Below are 20,324 nucleotides of genomic sequence, written 5' to 3'. Positions count from 1 at the left end.
CTCTGCCAGCTCTTAATTTTTAGCTTTTAAAGTTAAATTAGGATTCACTTTTAGCTGTCTTTTTTGTAATAAAAAATGTAGACACCCTTGGCTATGGGCAAAGACTACTGAAAGCTATAACTGGTTAATAACTTCAAATTTATATATATATATGCCAATATCTGCACTGGCATACTAGGCACATAGGAACAAGGAGAACAAAGATCTAAGTGCTTTGTTTGGCCTTTTATGCAATTCCGGATGCTGGGGTGTAGTTCCTCCTAACCAGCACATGAAGCCAGTACCCTGAGGGTATGTGTATGCTGGTAAGTTTCTGCACCACAAGTTATACCACTTTTATTAAAACGCTGGAATTAAACCACTGTTGTGTGTCCACACTGTGTTCCTTGTGACGCTGGAGCGCATCCACATTAGCAGCTCTTGCAATGGCGAAAACAGCAGTGCATTGTGGTAGCTATCGCACAGTGCAACTGGCTGCAGGGTGCTTTGGGAAGGGTTTGCAATGTCTATGGGGCAGGCACAGCATCACATGATGCAGGTTTCCCAATCCCATTGTTCCATGGGCATCCTACTACATTGCCAGCTTTTCAACTGAAGTGTGTGGGGGGAGAGTGTGTGTGTGTATGGAGTGGGGTAGAGAGACAGTGTGTTTTGGGAGACAGAGAGTGTGTCAGCACGCTGTCTTGTAAATTCAGACAGCGGCAGGAAGCAACCAGTCCTGAGGCAGGGAGAGGGGGAAACCCCGACATCGGCCCCCCACCTCTGTCCCTGGGCTCACTGCACAGCAATATCTCTCTCCCACACACACCCACACACACATACAGACACCTGCCTCTGTGTTCAACAGCACAAGCATTCCACATTAATGGTTTGCTTTGTGTCCCGGAGCAGATCAGCACAGCACACAACGGCTGTCAGTACACTTGCTGCCTGAGAGGAAAACCGAAAACAAAGGAGAAAATTGAGTAGCCTCAAAAGCCTGCAGAGATTTCTAGCCACAGATTGATATGCAGCTACCTTGGAGAATTCAGTGTATACAATCTACTTACACCTCTAAGATCCAGGTTCCTAAAGAGGAATAGGCTTTTTTGAAAAAGCAGAGTTAGTATAACTCATACATAGCAACAATAATTTCCTCAAGAAAACTTTCCAAACAATCTTAAAACTTAACTTTTGCGTCCGGAATGCATACACACACTTCACTGCGAGTGCCTGAGAAATGAAAGCTACAGTTCAGCACCTACACGTTTTGAATGAGATGCAGCTGGTATGACCTTGTGCTTAAACTGAAATATTCAGTTTTACAAAATAGACTTAATAATTTTTACTGTTTACTTCATTATCCCTTTTTTCCTTGGGGCCATTGTAAAATGTGCTTGTAGCAAAAGTCTCTGAAGTTCAATATAAAGAATTGTATATACCTGCGACAACTGACAAGTACCAAATATTGTTTTTTTAACACAGGTTTCTTTGTCCTAGTTTCAGGTAACAGTTGGTAACTATAAAGTCATGGCTGTAAATCTTGATTATAACTTAATTTGGCCAGGAGTTTTCCTCCATCGAACATTAGAATAAACTATAGCTAGCAAGAAATGTAACAGTAACCAAAGAACAGGCTTGTGGTATTGTAAAGAATCCACATAACATGAGAAGTCTTCAAAATATGCATCCAATCAGTTTCCTTCATAACCTTAGAAAAGGAGGCTTCTTGTGTTCAGCATGGATTTTTGCAGGTAAAGCCAGTTAAGTAGAACACTTTACTGATGAGTGACCAGTGGCTCTTTTGAAACCAAATCCAACTTGGAATTGTAAATCTCTATTGGTAATAATATCTAATAAGCCTGCATATTTATGATGCAAATTCCAGTAGCAAACTATAAATCAAATAAATGAAGCTAAAGATATAGTTGCATTTCATTAAACAGTAGGAAAGTTCACAGTGGAAAGTGAGTGGGTTTGTCTTGTTCTAGAGATGAAATGCTGTAGTTTGTGCAATATGACATTATTCATAGCGGATTTAATTTGTATTTTGCTGTCTTAAATGTCATTCTGCAACTAGAGGGGATAATTGGCATATTGTCTATTTATGAAGAAGCTACTTCCACTTCAGCAGAGAAGCTGCTTCTCCACTGTTCTTCTTTACTTTAACCTCTGATTTACGTTTCATTAAACATTCAGTGACAACCAGATAGATTCACTGCATCACATGCCTTGTTTTCTGTTGATCAGGAAGACAGGCAGCTGACAGGAAACTCAGCTGGCTAAATATACCTATTCTGATGCTAGCTTGCCATTTTTCACATAGCTGTCACTGACTCTCTGGTACGTGTAAATGACTGGACAAGATTATATTGCTGGCAACAGTCACTGAGTTGGCTTTTGAACCAGCTCCTGTCTCCAAGGTGCATATCAGAATAGGCAGCTGCACCTGACAAACCCTTGACAAATCTGTGGTTCACCCCAAAAAAGAGAGGGATTAAAGCAATAATCAGGGATAGCCAGTTTCCAACATCCGTGCACTGATTAGTATGAGTAGCTCCATTGATTTTATATGCTTACAGATTGCTAATAAATGCAGTGTTCTACCTTGGCACAGCATCAGAGGATAAACAGCAGGTCTGGTCTCCATGCAGCACCATCAAGGGTAGCCCCCTTGTTATGCTAGTGAGGGGTGGGCGGGACTCAGTTTCATTGTTGCATGGATCTTCCAGCTACTTTCCTTCTGATGCATATGTCTCTCATCCCCGGCTCTGGTTCCTCCTCCCTTGAACTCTCCTATATGACTCTAATCCCTGCTCCTAAACTAAGCTGAAAAGTTTAAAACAGGAATAACTACATCTGTACCACAAAGTGTTGTTATCTATATTCTACTATATCTTCTGTAAATCTGTATTCACAATATATAACCTGCAAAATTAAGCCTTGGGATATTTAAATACTCTTAATTCACACTGTAGGCAGATTTTCTACCACTGCTTTACTGAATGACAATTACTCTGGTGTGGATTGTGGATTTTAAATTGTTAGGCTGCCTAGCATGGTGGATTGGCATCTTTGCTGATTTAAGTATACGGGCTAGATTTTGCCAGACTGAGTATGGAGCAGTGCATAGGTGCCCTGCCTCAGGGAGAACACTTGGAAAGCATTGAGTCTCAGAGGCATAACTTCTCCTCTCTTGAATTGGACAGAGTAAATGATTATATACTATTTCAGGGTGCAGTGTCCTCCCTAATGCAACCCAGTACACTGGTATGTCGGAGGGGCGGGGGGCAGCACCATGGGTCTGCCATTCCTCATCCCTTCCTGTCCATTTGCTCATGGGGGATAGTCTGGGCTATGCAGCCCTTTCTCACTCCTTCTGGGGCCATGATTTGGGCAGGTCTCATAAGGGATGGGGTTGGGAGCTTACTCCTCTGCACAGCCACATAAGATGATCTATGCAGTCAATATAAATAGTATACAAAATCCATGAAATCAATATAAATAGTATGCAATGACAACTTAAGTAAAATAGAGCAGACACCTCCACTGGCGTAACTTAAAACTCTTAATAAAAAATGTTCCTAGGACCTAAGCGTTGAAATCGTTCTTGGTATAAAGAAATGCATAGGACTGGGAAAGGCATGTCACCTCAAAATTGTCTCTTTATAGCTGAGAATAGGCTAGTCTGTCTGTGCTTCAAATGGATATGGGATTTCGTTCCAGGGTTTTGCACACAAGGAAGATTGTGTTTACAGGAATGTGTGCATGTGCGGTAGGGGGAAGCAACTACAGAATGAGACACGTACAGAGGGAGTCACTTCCAGAGCTAATCAATGGCCACATAATGAGCAGCCTACTCAGCTGAATATTGATTAGTTAGTGCTGGCAAGGTTCTACTCTAGGGAGGTCAGTATTCCTGCCAGCTGCCTTGTATAAGACAAAGGAAGCCTCAGCAAATTATAAATGGCAGGGTTTTATTTGAGAGGCACTACTTGGGCTCATAGTAGGGAAACATGTTTGGCTGTAAAACTAACAAACATGAAACATCAACCATCCTGTTAACTTTTGCTAATAAGTATCAGTGTATTTTATTAAATGCAGTCAAAAATTTGCCCTCATAGAACTTTTTTACTTGCAACTAATATTAGAGACTATCATTTGTCATTTCTACTGGTGTGGGGGAGGGGGAAGGTTGTTTTGTTTTTTGGTTGCTGGAGGTTCTCATTCCCGGACTCACTCTCCCCTTCATAAGAAATTGAATGCTTTCATAAACAACATATTGGGGTCTTGCCCAATGCCATACAATTGTATGCTTCATGTCCATTCATTAATGGAATTATTTTAAATATACTAAAATCATTGTTTTTCCTACAATTAGTTAGTTACGTAGTCACATTGCTGCAGGAGTGGCATTGGCAGACAAACAGAACTACTAACAATAGTCTGATGAAATGAAAAACTGTTCAGTCTGTGACTAAAAAGAAATCCTACCTTTTTAGAAGCAGAGTCTCCTTTCTCACAGGCTCTCTATGGAAAGAGAAATGGTACAAGTTAGGAGAAGGGGATCTGAAAATAGTATTCTACAACCAATGGGCCCAGTTCGTTCCTAGTGTAACTCTCTGACTTCAAGTAGAGTCACACCAGGGATTAATTTGCCTCTATGTCTTTGCCAAAGAGAACAACAGAAGCTGGCCAAAGGCAGCTGCTTTTGCATTTCCTCAATGAATCTGTTCATTCTACCCTCATGATGGAGAGGCTGTAAACAAAGGCTCTTCATGATGTCTCATTGTGCTATGCGTAATTATACTGTATATACTCCATAACTATACACGCTTCGAGGCACGTTGCAAAAGCTTTCTACTTACCCAGGCTTTTTCTGAGAGGATGCGTTAAATGGAGAGAGGATAAAGGTAACAGTTAAAATGAAAAAGAAAAAACCTAATAGCTGCTTGGGGTGGCAGTTGGGAATGCTCCATAAACAGTGGGGGGGAGGTCAAGGGGAGCGTTAAGAAAAAAAGGAACTAACAAGACCTGTGCCTAGCATCACCCTGATCACTTTGCTTGCATGTTTTAGCCATTTTGCCCACCCTTTCTTTTTTGAGATTATAAACTCTTTGAGACCAGAACGGTCAGGTTTGTATTGTGCTTAGCACAATTAACTGGATTGGAATTTGGGGGGATTACCATAATAAATATCATCTGGGTTCCTTTCTCCCACAATCCCCTCAGCCCCACAAAGTTGGGAGACTTTGCCCTCTGACAATGTGACCCCCTTCCCATATGAAAGGATGCTTCTTAGGAAACTCCATCAAAGGGATCACAAAGAGTTTTCCATTTCCTCTGGTCCTTTTCAACAGATTTTTTGGTGGGATAGGGCAATCTGGCCACCCTTGTTTATCAGTGCTGGACCACATGCAGTTAGAAGCTGTCTTCTACAGACTCAGTAGAATTTCTGTTGTGCAAAAAATTTACAAACTCTCTGAACATTGCACTATTTTAATCACAGAATGCACAAGCTTCCGCAGGTTCACTAGTGAAGATCCACATCGCCTATGATCTCTTTTCACTGAGGTAGATATCAGGAGTCACTCCACTGAAGTCACTGGACTTACAGCAGAGGGGAAAATAATCTGCTGTAAAATCAGGATAGGGTTAGAATTTATTTAAGCCACATATGTTTACAAAGATTTTTTTACCAGGTGGTAGTGCAGATATTTTTAGCTCCTTGGTTTATGACACTTATTAATCCTACTAGTTTTGCCAGCAATATGTGACAATTTTGTGAGCTTCCTTTTCACAGGTCCACATTCTGCTGCCCTTACATTGAACAGTGTCTTATGCCAGTAGTAGCCCCTTTGACTTCAGTGGAACTGTTAGTAAAGTTACTATTCAATGTAATTGCAGGTGGTCGAATGTGGCCCATATTGAATTACTTAAATTCTGGCACCTAGTCATGTCAACATAGTCCTAGGCACTAGACTTCATTGTGGACTATTGAGGAAAACAATCCTGAGATTGCTTGTGTAGCCACTCTATGCCAACGGGAGACAGCTTTCCCGTCAACATAATTAAACCATCCCCAACGAGTGGGAGTAGCTATGTCAGGCTGAAAGGTTCTCCCGCCGACATAGCACTGTGCACACCAGCGCTCCTGTCAGCATAACTTATGTCACTCAGAGGGGTGTTTTTTTCACACCCCTGAACAACATAAATTATACCAACAAAAGTGCTAGGTTAGACAGCTGACTAGCAAATCTGAGAGACATTTTTAAAAAAGCATAGCACACCTCTTAATGCTATTATCTCTAACTTATCATCTTACCTGATTAACCTCAACCACACTGACTTCTTTGGCTAGAGGCTACAAATGGTAAATTTCAGGCAGATTGGCACTTTTCTGAGGTGAGTGTAAGAAAACCAAGCTTGTAGAATTTGAGGTGCTTCCAGAGCTCTGTAATCACATTGAAACAACAGCTCCCTCTCTCCCAGGAGAGATTTGTACACAGGAAATATTACCGCCCACACAATGCTAGTCATGAGGCACTCCCATTGAAAGTATCAGGGGAACAGCTTGGGAAGATGGTGGAGAACTAAAAGGAATAAGACCTGCTCCCTCCTCTGCTCAAAGATCATGGCTAACACTATTGTCCTCATCTAAACCCCAGTGTCTTATAAAGAAACATACACTGCTAGTAGTCCCAGGAAATCTCCACTAGCATCTGGCACACTAGACTATATAGTTACTGTGTAACCATTTAATGAGCCCTGGACTTTCTAATACTATTATTTAAAGAGGCTTCTGTTCAGTTCTCTATTGAGTGCAACCCCTCCCCTCTGCAGCCAAGTTGTTAGGCCCTGTTATTTTATTTATGCACTGGCACTCAAGGGAGTGTCAAACCGCAAGCGCTAGAGGAAAGAAAAATATTAATTGATTTCAGTAGAAATTACCTTTGAGGAAAATTCAAGTCAAGCAATTTTCATGCTGTAAAGAAGCACAGGAGGTTGCTGTTGTTAAGCTTATAGTTTAAAACGTGGGTCCACAATTTAGGGCTGACAAAAGGAACAGCACTTACAGGACAGCTGATGCAGTAAACTATACTGCACTGTTGCTCTACAGAAACCAACACAGAAAATATCACTATTAAAATGCTATGTTATAAAAATCCTCCTCTAAAGTTTTCCCCTTTGGAAGTAATATTGCTCTCTGAATTATGTCCAAGAAACAACTTAAGGCCTGATTCTGCAATCCTGGCATGTGGCTTTATTAGGACTACTGCCACGAGTAAGTGCATGAGAGTTGCAGAACCCAATCCAATGCAAGGAATTTCACCACTGTAAGCAACAAGGTGGTCTGCCGAGGTAAACCCCTTTGTGTTTGGTGCTGGTGCAACCACGACTGGAGCACGGTGGCCAGTTCTGGTGTCCACAATTCAAGAACATTGTTAATTGATTAGAGAGGATTCAGAGAAGAATCTCCAGAAGGATTAAAGGATTGGGAGACATGCTTTATGCTGTGTATAGAGAGAGATTCATGAGCTCCATCTGCTCAGTTTAACAAAGAGAAAGTTAAGGGGTGACTTGGTCACAGTCTATAAGTACATGCATGGGGAACAAAAAGTTGATGATAATAGGCTTTTCAATCTAGCAGACAAAGGTCTATAACACAACCCAAACGCTGGAAGTTGAAGCTAGATAAATGAAGGCTGAAAGTAAGTCACAAATTGTAACAGTGAGAGCAATTAATCGCTGGAATAATTGACCAACCGCAGTGGTGGGTTCTCTATCATGGGCAATTTTTAAATCCAGTTTGGATATTTTTTCTAAAAGATCTGCTCTACTTCAAACAGGTCTTAATAAATCCTATGGCCAGTGTTATATAGGAGGTCCAATTATATGATCACAGTGATCCCTTCTGAGTATATAATCTGTCAGCCTAGAGGATTATAATGCTTTAGCCCCAGTAGGGAACATCTCAAGGGAATTGATGCACAGCAGAAAAAGAAAACAGAAAGGAACTGGAAAACATACAGGACCCATTCAAGAGACTGCTTTTCCATACTCAAAAGCATAATTTTGTTTACTTTTTTTAAAATGTCATCTTACCTATTAAAGCAAATTTAATACTTAAAGGGTGCCAATTTGAGTACACCAATATCTATAGAATGAACACACCATAGACAATGGCTATCCAACGTGTGCTGCCAATGTGTCTTAACTCTCATTTCTCTTTTGGGAGAATCATCTCTAAGGGCAAGAAGGCAATTGGCCTTTCTACTGACAGTGCCAGCATAGTATTAATCAGTGAAGTGGTGATGGCGGTTTTGTCCTGTGTGGACACCCACTGATAAGGGACCGGAGAGCACTCAGGCCTTTATTCTGCAAACTGACCCAGGTGAACAGACCTCTGTGCGCCATCGACTCTCATGCTTGATGCACTGACCGGCTTGTGGGATTGGAATATAACTCATTCACACTGAACAGGTCTGAAATGCTAACAGCTTTCATTCACTACGTATATAGCCCAGACTAGGCCTGCTCTGCAGCTCACTGCTAATGAGAGGTGTCAGAAACGGAGCAGACTCAGCTCACAGGGCTTCATGCAAAGCATCAATTTTGGCTTATGTGGGTTCTAACCCCTAGTTCCACTTTGTTCTGGGTTCAAATGAAGGCTAAAATACAGAGCTAAATGCAGGCGAAACTGCCATGTTTTTTGTGGCTTGGGTTCAAAACCATCTAGATTTTTACCCAAACCATAAATCAGCCCAGGCTTGCTTGAAATTTTGCCCAGGGTTCCTGAAAAGTTCATGAACTTTGGTGAACATATCCCAAACTTTACACTGGAAATTAAAAACAAAACAAAACTTTCCACTTTCAACAGGTTTTATTACAAATGTTTCGACTAGCTCTCCTACGGATCCCTTAAAGGAAAACACCAGGGTTTTTCTTTTGAACACTGAGATCCTTCCCCATTCCTTGTATTCTTTGCCCAGTCTCCATTTCCCAACATGTCTACATTTTTCATCCAGGTTCCCTTTGTACCTCCGATGAACCTGGGGTCTGGAATGAGACAGAGGCCCCAACCATGGAAACAGTTAAGCTTATGGATAACTATTTCACTCACATGGGTAAACCCAGTGGGATTACTCATGTGAGCATACCTATGCCTGTGCTTAAGCATTTGTGGGATCAGGGCCAAAATTTGCATGCTGTCTCAATGGGATCAAATTGTGACAAAATGAAATAAGGAGATCTTTGAAAAGTGAATTTTTTTAACAGGACAGTCACTGTTAGTTACTCATTTTAGTGTAAATGCAGTAGTAATTCCATTTTAAATAGGTCTGAATTTCTTTGTATTCTTTCATAAATGATTTAAAGTGGTGTGGTACCCATGTGGGTCCAGATCTGGAGAGCTCTGTGACGCTCAAAAGTTTGTCTCTTCCACCAGCAGGGATTGGTTCAGTAAAAGATATCACTTCACCCACCTTGTGTCTCACAGTATTTAAGATCCTTTGCAGTTCACCTTTAGTTTTCGCACTCATCTCTGTGGTTGGTGTCCCGTTTATCTCTAAAGAGCTTCCCCTTTTTACTGATATCAACACTGTGTTTTAATATCAACTCCTATCAAGCCCACTTAAATCCCTGATCATACAATGAGTTCTGTGCAGATTCAGGGGCAAAAAAGAGCTATAAGGGCAAAGAAAGAATAGGTAGGATATTGGGAGAAGGATGTGGAAGTAGATTATCTCTATATGCAACTCCTGAAGCTCCAAAAATAAACATATATCGTTCAATTTAAAACCAAACTAGTTTATCCCTGTAAAATTAAAAAAAACATTGAAACTTGCTTAAAGCAGCTTTCAAAGCTACCTGCTTTTCTCATTTATTTTTCTCTGTTCCAATTGCCTTTTGAAATAGTTTCCTTCATTGACTAAGGTTTACCATTTTCATCACAGCAATGTTACACTTTTTTAAAAGCCAACTTATACAAGTCTGATTCTGATATTCTGCAAAAAATAACACTAGCAAGTTGCTGTAAAGTATCCACCTCCCCAAGGATTGCATATTTTGAAAACAAATGAGGTTTGAAAAACAATCTTTCAATTCGGCAGATTTCATTTCAGTACACTACAGCACAGTCACATCTTGAGTTTCAAACTTAGCCTGTCCAAGTTGGCAAGTATAATATATTCTGTATCTAACCTTTTTCTCAAGTGATGAGAGGTTCAGTCTTGTTCCTACTGAAGTCACCTTTTTCATAAGCTTATTGCTGAAATTATTTCCAAGTTGTACATTATGCAAATTCTGATTTGTTTGACCTTCCATGACACTGACTCCTCCCTAGTGGTCTAGCGACACCTCCTGTAATCTCTCATATCCTACCCATACAGCACATCCTTGTTATCAGCCTCACACACCTGGTTCTGGTATTCTGACAGCGCTTACAACTTAGCCAAAAGGACATGCAATACACTGTTGCTAAAGCCTCCTTTCATCACCCTTCTTCCTCCCCTCCATATGTTGTCCTAAGAAATTCCGTTTTAAGTATTAGATGACTTTTGCCCCGGTAACCTGAATTAAAAACTTTGTCTAAATTCTACTTCCTCCTTGCTAACAGGTAAGCGTCCTTTATATTTCTACTCCTGCTCATTGTAGTATACCTATAGCCCCCAACCAAGCTTGGGCTCCCTATTGTGCTAGGCACTGTATATACACACCAACACTCTCTTACCCAAACAGCTATACAGTCTAAAATGGGACTAAGAATGGGAGAAAGGAAGTACTGTCTCCGTTTTGCCGATAGGGAACTGAGGCAGAGATTAAATTATTTGCTTAAGGCCACTCAGGAAATCAGTGGCAGTGACAGTGCCAGGAGCTGAACACAGAACTCTGATGCCTTAACCACAAGTCCATCCATCCTCTTTTAATTGTTGCTCATCAAATCATGTATCTTCTTTCTCCCTTCCAGTAAGGCTACCTGTCCTCACAGACTGTACTTCAGGTTTGTCTTGGAATATCCTAGATCACATAGCATATGAGTGGAGAATAGTGATAGGCAACCCACAGAGTTTCACTTCAGATACTCATCTTGTACCAATCTCCTGGTGTTGGCAACTAGCTAAAAACCCCATGAGAACAAGCTGTTTGTCAATATTTCCCATGCTTGCTGGCTTCAGCTGGACTGGAAATACAATGAGAATAGCTTCACTTGTGCTGTGCTTGCAGATATTGCTACATTATGCTGTCATTCTGTTCTGTCCCAGGCTATATGAGACCCTTCCAGGAACACCACCTGCTGCAGGAAGTGGTGGTGATTCAAAAGATGGCTCTCTTCACTTTAAGGCACTATTAACCCAATATGGTGCTGTGGGACACTAAATTGTTGGAAATGCTGTCTTTTGGATGAAAAACCGTATCACACTGATCATCAAAGATCCCAGGGCTCCTTTTGTACGAGTGTGCCCTGGTATCTCAGCCTGCTTCCATCAGCGCTAATTTGATTTTTTTTATTTGTTTCAAGAAACCGTCCATTGCTCCCTTTACAGCATATTGAGCTTGGCATGCTGTTCTTCACTTTCTGCCTAAATCGTGTCTGCATTTTATGACGTCAGTGACTGTACTTGTTTAGGGTCTCTAATTAATTTCTGAAATGATTTAAGTTTTTCAGGGTCCTGTACAAATGTATTACAGTATTTTTCACTCAGATTGGGTGGGTGAAAAACCCCACAAAAAGCAGAAGCAGATGAGTGGGGATTAGCTTTCCATATCTGGCTCACATTTTAAACCACTTACATGATTATTGCCAAAGCCAACCATTCAAAAGTCATGAGATTTTAAAATTTGGGGTGTACTTCTATTTGCCTTTTGGTTTCTAGAGCTTTAGGTGTCATGGTTCCAAGATCTCCTCCACATCCAGGAAAGATAGAAAGTCTTTTTTTCTTTATTTTTCCTTTTTTTTTTTAAGTGAAAGCCAAGATTCTTATGTAACCTGTTGGCTTCAGGAGCTGGGACTTTGCCATCAACTCGCAAGTCTTGGGTTGCCAGCACCGTATGACCAAATTCCCAAGCAGGGCCCTGTTTCTCACACATTGATATTCACTTTATATGCACTTTCATTTAGGCATTTTTCACTACTGTGAGTATATAATGTCTCTTCAGGAACATAACTGAAGTGAGCAATGATTAGATTAGCAGCTGTCTGTGAAAGCAAAGGATGACTGTACCTTCATTTTATGCAGGAAAGTTGGGTGTCAAAACCGTGAGTGCCATTTTATAAATGGTATTATAGCAACTAATATAAAAAAGAAAAAAGAAAACATTTACTTGGAAACAACACTAGTCCCCTCTGCCTGCCCCACCCCTAAACTTTCTGTGAGAGCACAAAAGCTGTCTGTCTGCTTTGGCATCAAAGAAACATTTTTAAAATGTTTCCACATACTATAAATTTTTTCTTGTCCTTTTAAACTTAACTCTGCAGGAAGGCCCAAATGGGAGTTTAATTCTTATACAGTTTAATGTTCTTTAGTAAAGCATTTTGTCCTCCTTTTAGGAGTAAAGTGTCTTACCATGGGAAAAGGCTAAAAAGTCAAATGTACCTCCTAAGTTTGTCTCCTCACATTTTGTAAGCCAAGGGCCTATTTAATAATACTTTGCATTTACATTGTGTTTCTACTCAAGGATCTGAAAGTGCCTTAGTACTGAATTTAGCATTGCAACACTTCTGGGGGGCACATCATATGATCACCATTTTCTAGATGGGAAAACTGAGGAATAGATTTAGATCACACAGGAAGATTTCACTACAGCTGGATACAGAGGTAGTGTTGCCTGACTCCAGATCCTGTGTCTTAACCATGGGAAGTCTTTTAGATTCCTCTATCCCAGATAGATTTTCTGATGCCCAGTGCTGTAATCTTTACCTTTTGCTAAATGAGTTTAAAGAGGATCTCAGGATGGAGCCTCCTTCCATTTTCTCTTGGTATGATCAAAATGACAGACTATGTTGACTTAGCATAATCAAAATGGTGACATTGCCTAAAATTCTATATTGACTGTATAGAGACAAGGTGGGTGAAGTAATATTACTTCCCCCACCTAGTCTCTCTAATATTGTGGGACCAACATGGCTACAACTCCACATACATTGACTGTAGGCACTCCCCCTGATTCTATCCAAGAGTGAAGCTGAGAGTTAGAGGGTTTGTTTTCCCATTTCATCTGGTGAGGCAAATGCTCTGTATGCACCTGTTAGATCTCACAACATGCAAGATGGAGGGACAGCTTGCACTTCCTTATGTTATTAGCTGCATTATTGCACACCAAGTTCATTTCATTGGAGCCTGGCTGGGTGTGATTGGAAGGTAGATTTCACTGAAGAGGAGTGGCTTCTTCATTGGATTATGCAGCATTCTTCCTTAGCACATGTGCACATTTCCAAACATAACAATACAGATCCTGAATTCACGACCACTTATTTGAGCATCCCCCTCTGTCTTCCCTCCAGAGATTTACACTGGTTCTTTAAATCAGTGAAGTTAACCCAACATAAATCTGGAGTAGGGCCACTCGTTGGGGTCCTCCAGCATTTTTATGCTGCTTTCATGCCTTAAATGCTGCGATATTTGCCCACTTTCATCAAGTATGGACAAATAACTCTTTATTTTAAAGACATCACAAATAATTGCACTTAAAACATCAACAGATAGGTTTTATACCCTATCAAGACTAGTTCAGTGTTTCTAGCCAACTACAAAAGCAGTTTCTCCTCCCTTGGTATTCACACTTCAACTGCTAGAAGAGGGCATCATCCTCCCTGATTGAACTAACTTTGTTATCCCTAGCCTGATTCTGGCTTGCATATTTATACCTGCCTCTGGAAATTTCCACAACATGCATCCGACGAAGTGGGTATTCACCCACGAAAGCTTATGCTCCAATACCTCTGTTAGTCTATAAGGTGCCACAGGACTCTTTGCCACTCTTCTGGCAGAAGTGAGCCATTATCACACCCAGCAAAGTGGAAGAAATGCAGTTCCTAAGATTAGGTGTCTGTAATGCTATCAACCCTTCCAGGAAAAGCATGGAACCTTCCAATCATGTACTGGCAGTAAGTACAGAAGGAAATTATTTTAAAATACTTTGTTTTAAATTGTTTGCAGTTTTGTAACTGTTTTGGTCCCAGGATATGAAAGACAAGGTGGATGAGGTAATATCTTTTATTTGACCAACTTCTGTTGGTAGAAGGGACAGGCTTTCAAGCTTAACAGAGCTCTTCCTGAGGTCTGGAGAAGCTAACTAGAGTGTCCAGGCTAAATACACGGTGGGACAGATTGTTAAGCATAAGGGATTCACACATGCTGTAGGAGATCACCTAAAATGAAGCCTGAGCCCCGGGACCCCGAGGCAGCTGGCATGGGCCAGCTGTGGGTTTTTAATTACAGTGTACACCTATCCTTAATCCTCATTCTAAAGGAAATTTGCACAACACCTTCAAAAGATGAGCCTGGAAAATTAAATTCTTAACTCTGCTGGACACTAAAAACCATGGACTTGATGGAGTCTGGTTGTATGGCTCATTACAACAAGTTATAACACAGCCTAGTGCCTGCCAACCCTTGACTTCCCACTTCATTTTAAGCTTCTCCTTCCCAGCAACAGAAGTTGGAACAATAAAAGGCATTACATCACCCACCTTGTTTTAAATTGTCTACTTATAGTTTTTTAAGCCTACGTGTGTACTCTGTTTGTGATTTACAGTCATAGACAGTATTTTGTACTTATTTAAAGTCACAGATACTGATCCTGCAATGAGGTCCACACAGGCAGACCTATCTTCCTGAACAGAGCCCCAGTGGTAATGGGGTCTGCCTGTCTGGAGCTCATTGCAGGAAATGGACCTAAGTTAATGCAAAAAAAAGAAAATGTATATTTTTGGGTTGCTGCCATCATTAGCGAATTCCATTATATCTATAAAGTCTGTTTCACAGACCAGTAGCTCCTGAGCACGAAGATTTTTTTTGTAATGAAAGGGGTGTCAGTATTAGGAAATGTGGCTATATAAAGTGTATGTTGTTGGCTTTTCTGGCTAGATCATTCCCTGCCTTTATAAAGGATGTTTCATACTAGTTCTGTATATCACCTTTGCATGGCCTGTGCTCTCTGAACATATTGGTTATGGATTAGAGCTGGACCTGAGACATGGCTTGCTGAATATTAAATATTCTGGAAATATATCAACTCCCTGCTTCTTGGGGGGGGGGGGGGGGGAGGGAGAGGGAGGGAAGGGGAGTGGGGGGGGGGAGTGAATTTCCAGGCACACATTAAATGATTTACACTGCTCATAAAAAAACTGGCCTGAACCTCTGCCCAGAATGGGAAATGAACTTGAACCAAGCCTTTCTGTAGGTTTCAATGTGTTCAAATTTGCTCTCCATTATTTTTCATTTTCATTGCTTTGCCTCTCTGCACCTCCTGGTTCTATCCAGAAGATCAAGTGTGGGACTATCACAAAGTCTGTTAGGGTATTTCTGGTCCAAATGAAAGCAAGAAGTATTGGTAATAATTAAAGCAAGATGGATCATGAGGGGTCAGACCTGCCCTCCCCTCCACAAAACAAGAATCTTGGAGGTTGAGAGTTATAAATGTAGCTAATCAGGCTGTTTAGACCCTTACGTTTTATTAAAGATCTTGGTCAAAATAGTAACCCTGGAGTTAGTGATATAATTTAAGCTGCCTAACGTAAGGCACCCACCTTTTCAGAGGGTGGGTTCTCAGCACTTTCTGAAAATCAGGCCCCTTTAAATTGTCTCAAGTTGGGCACCCAAAGCACTTTTGAAAATCTTGGCCTTCATTCTTTGGAGTTAAAGAAAATATATTTCAGTGGAATCCAATTAACACTCCCCCGTCAAAAAAATTACTTTATGTAGAAAAATTCTACTGCTTCCCAAATGTTAAAATGTCTGGAAAATGAAAAGTGAAGGGACCTGGCCAGTTCCTCATAGTCATATAACCAACCTTTTGTTACTATCATTCACCTACCCAGGGAACGATGGATGTTCCAATTGTCAGAGCATTAGTTGGGGGCTCTGGATAACCAAGTTCAATTCCCTTATGTTCCAGAGACTTCCTGTGTAACCCTAGACAAGTCATTTGGCCTCTCTGTGTCTCATGACATATCTTCACTGCAGACACTATGCAGGATAGCTACATCTCTGTAGCTATCCCAGTATAACCCCATAGTGGAGACGCAGCCTGCACCAATGGATGGGGTTTTCCCATTGGTGTAGGAACACCAGCTCCCGTGCAACAGTAGCTCCGCTGACGAAAGCATTCTTCCATAGCTGTGTGTGTGCACTGGGGGTTAGCTTGGCATAGTTACGTCAGTCCAGGGTGTGATTTTTTTTCACATCCCTGACCAGCATAGCTATGTTCACTAACTTTTAAGTATAGACCAGGCCTCAGTTCCTCATCAATAAAATGGGGCTAATAGTACTTCACTAGCTCATTGTGGTGTTGTGAGATGTTCATATTACAGTCATTGGAGCCCAGGGTACATTTATGATAGATTTACACCCCTCTGCCCTTGTTTTGTTCTGTAAGAGAACAAACCAAACAAACCAAAATGTTGGACATAGTTCTAATCTTTTTCTATTTATTAGAAGCGTGAACATTTTGCAAAGTATTACAGTCCCAGGGCATATTAAATTCTGTCAGGACATTCTGTTTTCTCAATGTGATGTGTTAGTAGAGTAGAAGACTATTTTAATGAATAGAAATGGATATAAATGTTACAAAGTATGTTGATTTATTACTTGTGATGTGGTAATGCCGAGAAACTTCAACCAGGTCAACGCCCCATTCTACTAGACACTATATAAATAGTAAGACAGTCCAGCTCAGCTCTGAAGTGCTTACAATCTAAATAGACAAGAGAAAGAAAGTGTATTATCTCCATTTTACAGATGGGGAGATGAGGCACAGAGATTAAGGCCCAGATTTGTAGGGGCAATTAGGCATTGCTGTGCTCTGGTTGCAACACCTTTCTAAATACTCATTTCTAAATACCTTTAAAAATCTGAGCCAAAGTGATTTTCCCAAGGCCAAACAGGAAGTCAATGGCAAAGCTGGAATTAGACCCAGATGTCCTGAGTTGTAGTCCAGTGTTTTAAGCATCACCTTCCTGAACTAAGACTTTACTGTTGTAGCTTTGTGTCTAACCCCCAAGAATCACAAAATATCTGAACTGAAATCATCAGTTGTGCAGGACTGAATATCACCTGTCCTAAGTCTAAGTAACAGTGTAGCTTTCTGGAAGGATAGGGAGAAATAATGCAATTCATTACATGGCTCTACAGTTTATCAGTGAGTATCACCTCCACATACAATAAATTACAGTGAGTATATGTTTATTAGAGGAGCACAGACCACAAATTCTTTACAAAATCATATGATGAAGTCATTGCTGATACACTTTGACATTCCACAGTAAAATTCCCAAATACCACACTTCTGTTACTACCGCGTTTGGAGCTCACAATTTATAAGGCTTGTTAGGCTGTAAATGAATGAACTGTGAATTAATGATTCATTCTGTTCGAATTACACTTATGGTGTGCTACCAAGCACAAAATGGAAAGAAAAGCAAACACTAATACCACTAGAAGCAGGCAGCTTCTTACACTGTTATCAAATCCAAGGTGATTCCTCTCCTATCCATTCAGTTTTAGGTGGTAAAGTGACGGTGTCTGATGGCATAAAGAAAGGAACTCTGCATTTTTAGAAGGATACAATGTGCTTCCTCCTCTCGTGGCAAAGACAAGATTTAATATACTGTATCTCTTAGTCCTTCCATCTGTTTGATAAAGTATGTTGGAAAGTTGGGTAGCAGCTATTAATCAGTGTACCGCGACTCAGAGTGCTAAAAGAGTATATTCCCTATGTGCTTTTCAGTTGTAAGCAGCATGCATTTCTGAGTACAGCCATCTGAATACACTGTAAATACTTGCATTCTTCTTTTACTAAGATGTTATTAAGATGACTACTGTACACATAGCTGTCCTTTCAGACTATCAGATTCTAAAGCATGGTGGCTTTGCTCACTTTGCCTTCTCAGCACTCAGGAAGTTAACTATTAATGCCAATACATTAGTACTCAATCTCTTACCTTGCAGAGTTTCAGAACTAACCAGCATGCCAGGTATGCTGTCAGGGTGAATTTAGCTTTCATGTAGGTGTCCGGTAAACAGGTAAGATACATTTGTACCAGATCCAGCTCTTCACTGACAACGCGATTGCCAGCATCAGCAGTAGCATCCTCCCCATCCTCTTGTCTTTGATCCTCTTCTACTGATGCACTTGGGCACCTATTTAACTCCATTTTATCAAAGATATTTTTCCTCCTTGACAAAGTCCTGATTTTTCCACAGACAACTCAGGGAACTTTTTGTTTCGTATCAGTAATTATATTTCCTGATCTTCCAAAAGTATGTAGCCTTGCCTTTAAGCCAACCCGAAAGTTAGACTATGGTGGAAGAAACTTTCTGCAGTTTAAACTCCCTTGGCTCATTGCCTTTTTCTTTTTGAGCGACCTTTTGCAAATGTGTGTACAGCTACAAGATAAATATAGCACTGGCTAGTGAGGCTTGTCATACAGCACAAGAATACTCCTGCCCGTTGCCAAGAGAAGAGAGAAAGATTCCATTTATTTAAAGAGCAAGTCCCCGGCATCAGTACTCCCTTGTTCATTTAAAGAAAAAAAGAAAAAGGAAAAAGCTGTTATCTTTGAAACCTTTTTTTTTTTTGCCAATTGTGCTTCTTCAGAACAAATCCCAGTTCTGCAACAAACTATGTTCTTACGGAGGAGGATTTTTTAATTCCAGAGACTTGTAGCCACAGTAATTCATTGTCTGTGATATTGCAGATGCTGAGCTTGTGAAGGCTACAAATTTCAAAAGAATAAATGAGGTCTTGCAGATGGAAAGGGGCCAAGACATTTTGAAATAACTAATGGGCCTTCCATAGGCCAAAAAATGAACAAAACATGTGAGAGATTAACCAAGCAATTTTCCAGCTAAATGTTAAGGACTTCATTTATGCCTTGAGACAGCATTCATTTGTTTATGCTAAGAACACTTTAAGACAAACTTATTTTATTCTTGATGGCCTATATCTGTTAGAAAATGGCTTGAGAAATATAGATTTAATTGTAGCAGTATTTAATTGTTAATTTAACTATACAGATTTAATTGTTTCAGCTATTCAGTAAAAGCACTGCAAGCACCTAAATCCTTAAGGTTCAGTTCTGCCACGCTTATTCACATTGAGTAGTATCCATGCCACAAGTAATCCTATTGAAACTCATGAGATTATTTGTGGAGCAAAAGTGGAAGAATCTAGCTTTTACTGTGAAAGGCATAATACAAACCTACAGAACATCTGTAGACTAGATCCATCTCTAATGAGATAGAGGGGAAAAGCAGACTACCAAACAAGAACCCTCATTCTGACTGAAACATGCTCCTAGGGGTCGAACCTGGGTCACTATTCAATGGCCAATATTTCCCTATTTTTCCAGACTGATGAAGGTGAGCAGGAGAGACAGCAGAGAACTATGGAACTAAACTTCATTGGATCAATGAAGTGCTGCAAGTGACATTAGAAATAAGAATACTATTGGCATTCCTGCACGTAATCTGGAGTGCAGATGTTAAAGGCTCAATCAGCTGCTGCTGGAAAATAGCCAAGTGATCTGTCCATCCAACCATGCCCCAATATTGTGTGTTAAGGTGTTAAACAGAATATAATCAAAGCTAGAATAACACACTATAGAAAACAGTTAGTGTGGTTTTAAATTTGCAGAGTGGTTAAAGATGAATACCTTACATATTAGTAAAGTGCAGTCCTCTTCCTTCAGTGTGTCCCCAACAAACTGTGAGAGCTTCTAACGAACAAAGTCAAGTCCTCACTTCCACCTCTGGATCTTCCTCCTCTTTGAGTCCTCTCTGGCTTTGTCCACAAGGAGATTTCTACACAAGCCTTTTCCCCCAAAGCTTTCCAATATTGCTACCACTTAAGGGGCTAATAACTACAGGGAGCTAGCACAGGACAGTTTAACAGCATTTAAACCCCTGTTATCTAACTCTGCTAAGTGCAGATGATGCAGTAGTTAAGTACCAGCAGCCACAAGTGTCCTGCCTCTGCTGCCACTCCTGCTATTTCGACCACAAGTGAAGCTGATGCAGAGAGAGCACCATTGAGAAATTTTAGGAAAATAAAGTACTCAGATTAAGACCTCACTATTAACAGTCCTCAGTCCTGATTTTTTCACTCCTTTGCTCCTTGGATAG

General features: G+C 40.6%; 1 protein-coding gene across 1 annotated transcript in view; it reads right to left on the bottom strand.

The window, feature by feature from the left end:
* The window catches only part of ARHGEF4 (Rho guanine nucleotide exchange factor 4), a 328,802-nt gene extending 310,211 nt beyond the window's left edge, over positions 1-18,591 (bottom strand). The window contains exons 1-2 of the mRNA XM_043523021.1: positions 18,143-18,591; positions 4,474-4,509 (exon numbers count right to left, since the gene is read on the bottom strand). Of these exons, the coding sequence (XP_043378956.1) occupies positions 4,474-4,509; positions 18,143-18,355 (249 nt within the window). The 5' untranslated portion in view covers positions 18,356-18,591. The remainder of the gene's footprint in view (positions 1-4,473; positions 4,510-18,142) is intronic.
* Positions 18,592-20,324: the final 1,733 nt, after the last annotated feature.

Source organism: Chelonia mydas, chromosome 9, assembly GCF_015237465.2.
Source record: "Chelonia mydas isolate rCheMyd1 chromosome 9, rCheMyd1.pri.v2, whole genome shotgun sequence".
Classification (NCBI taxonomy): Eukaryota; Metazoa; Chordata; order Testudines; family Cheloniidae; genus Chelonia; species Chelonia mydas.
Note: the sequence above shows the minus strand (reverse complement) of the source record. Positions and strands in the feature narration are given on the sequence as shown.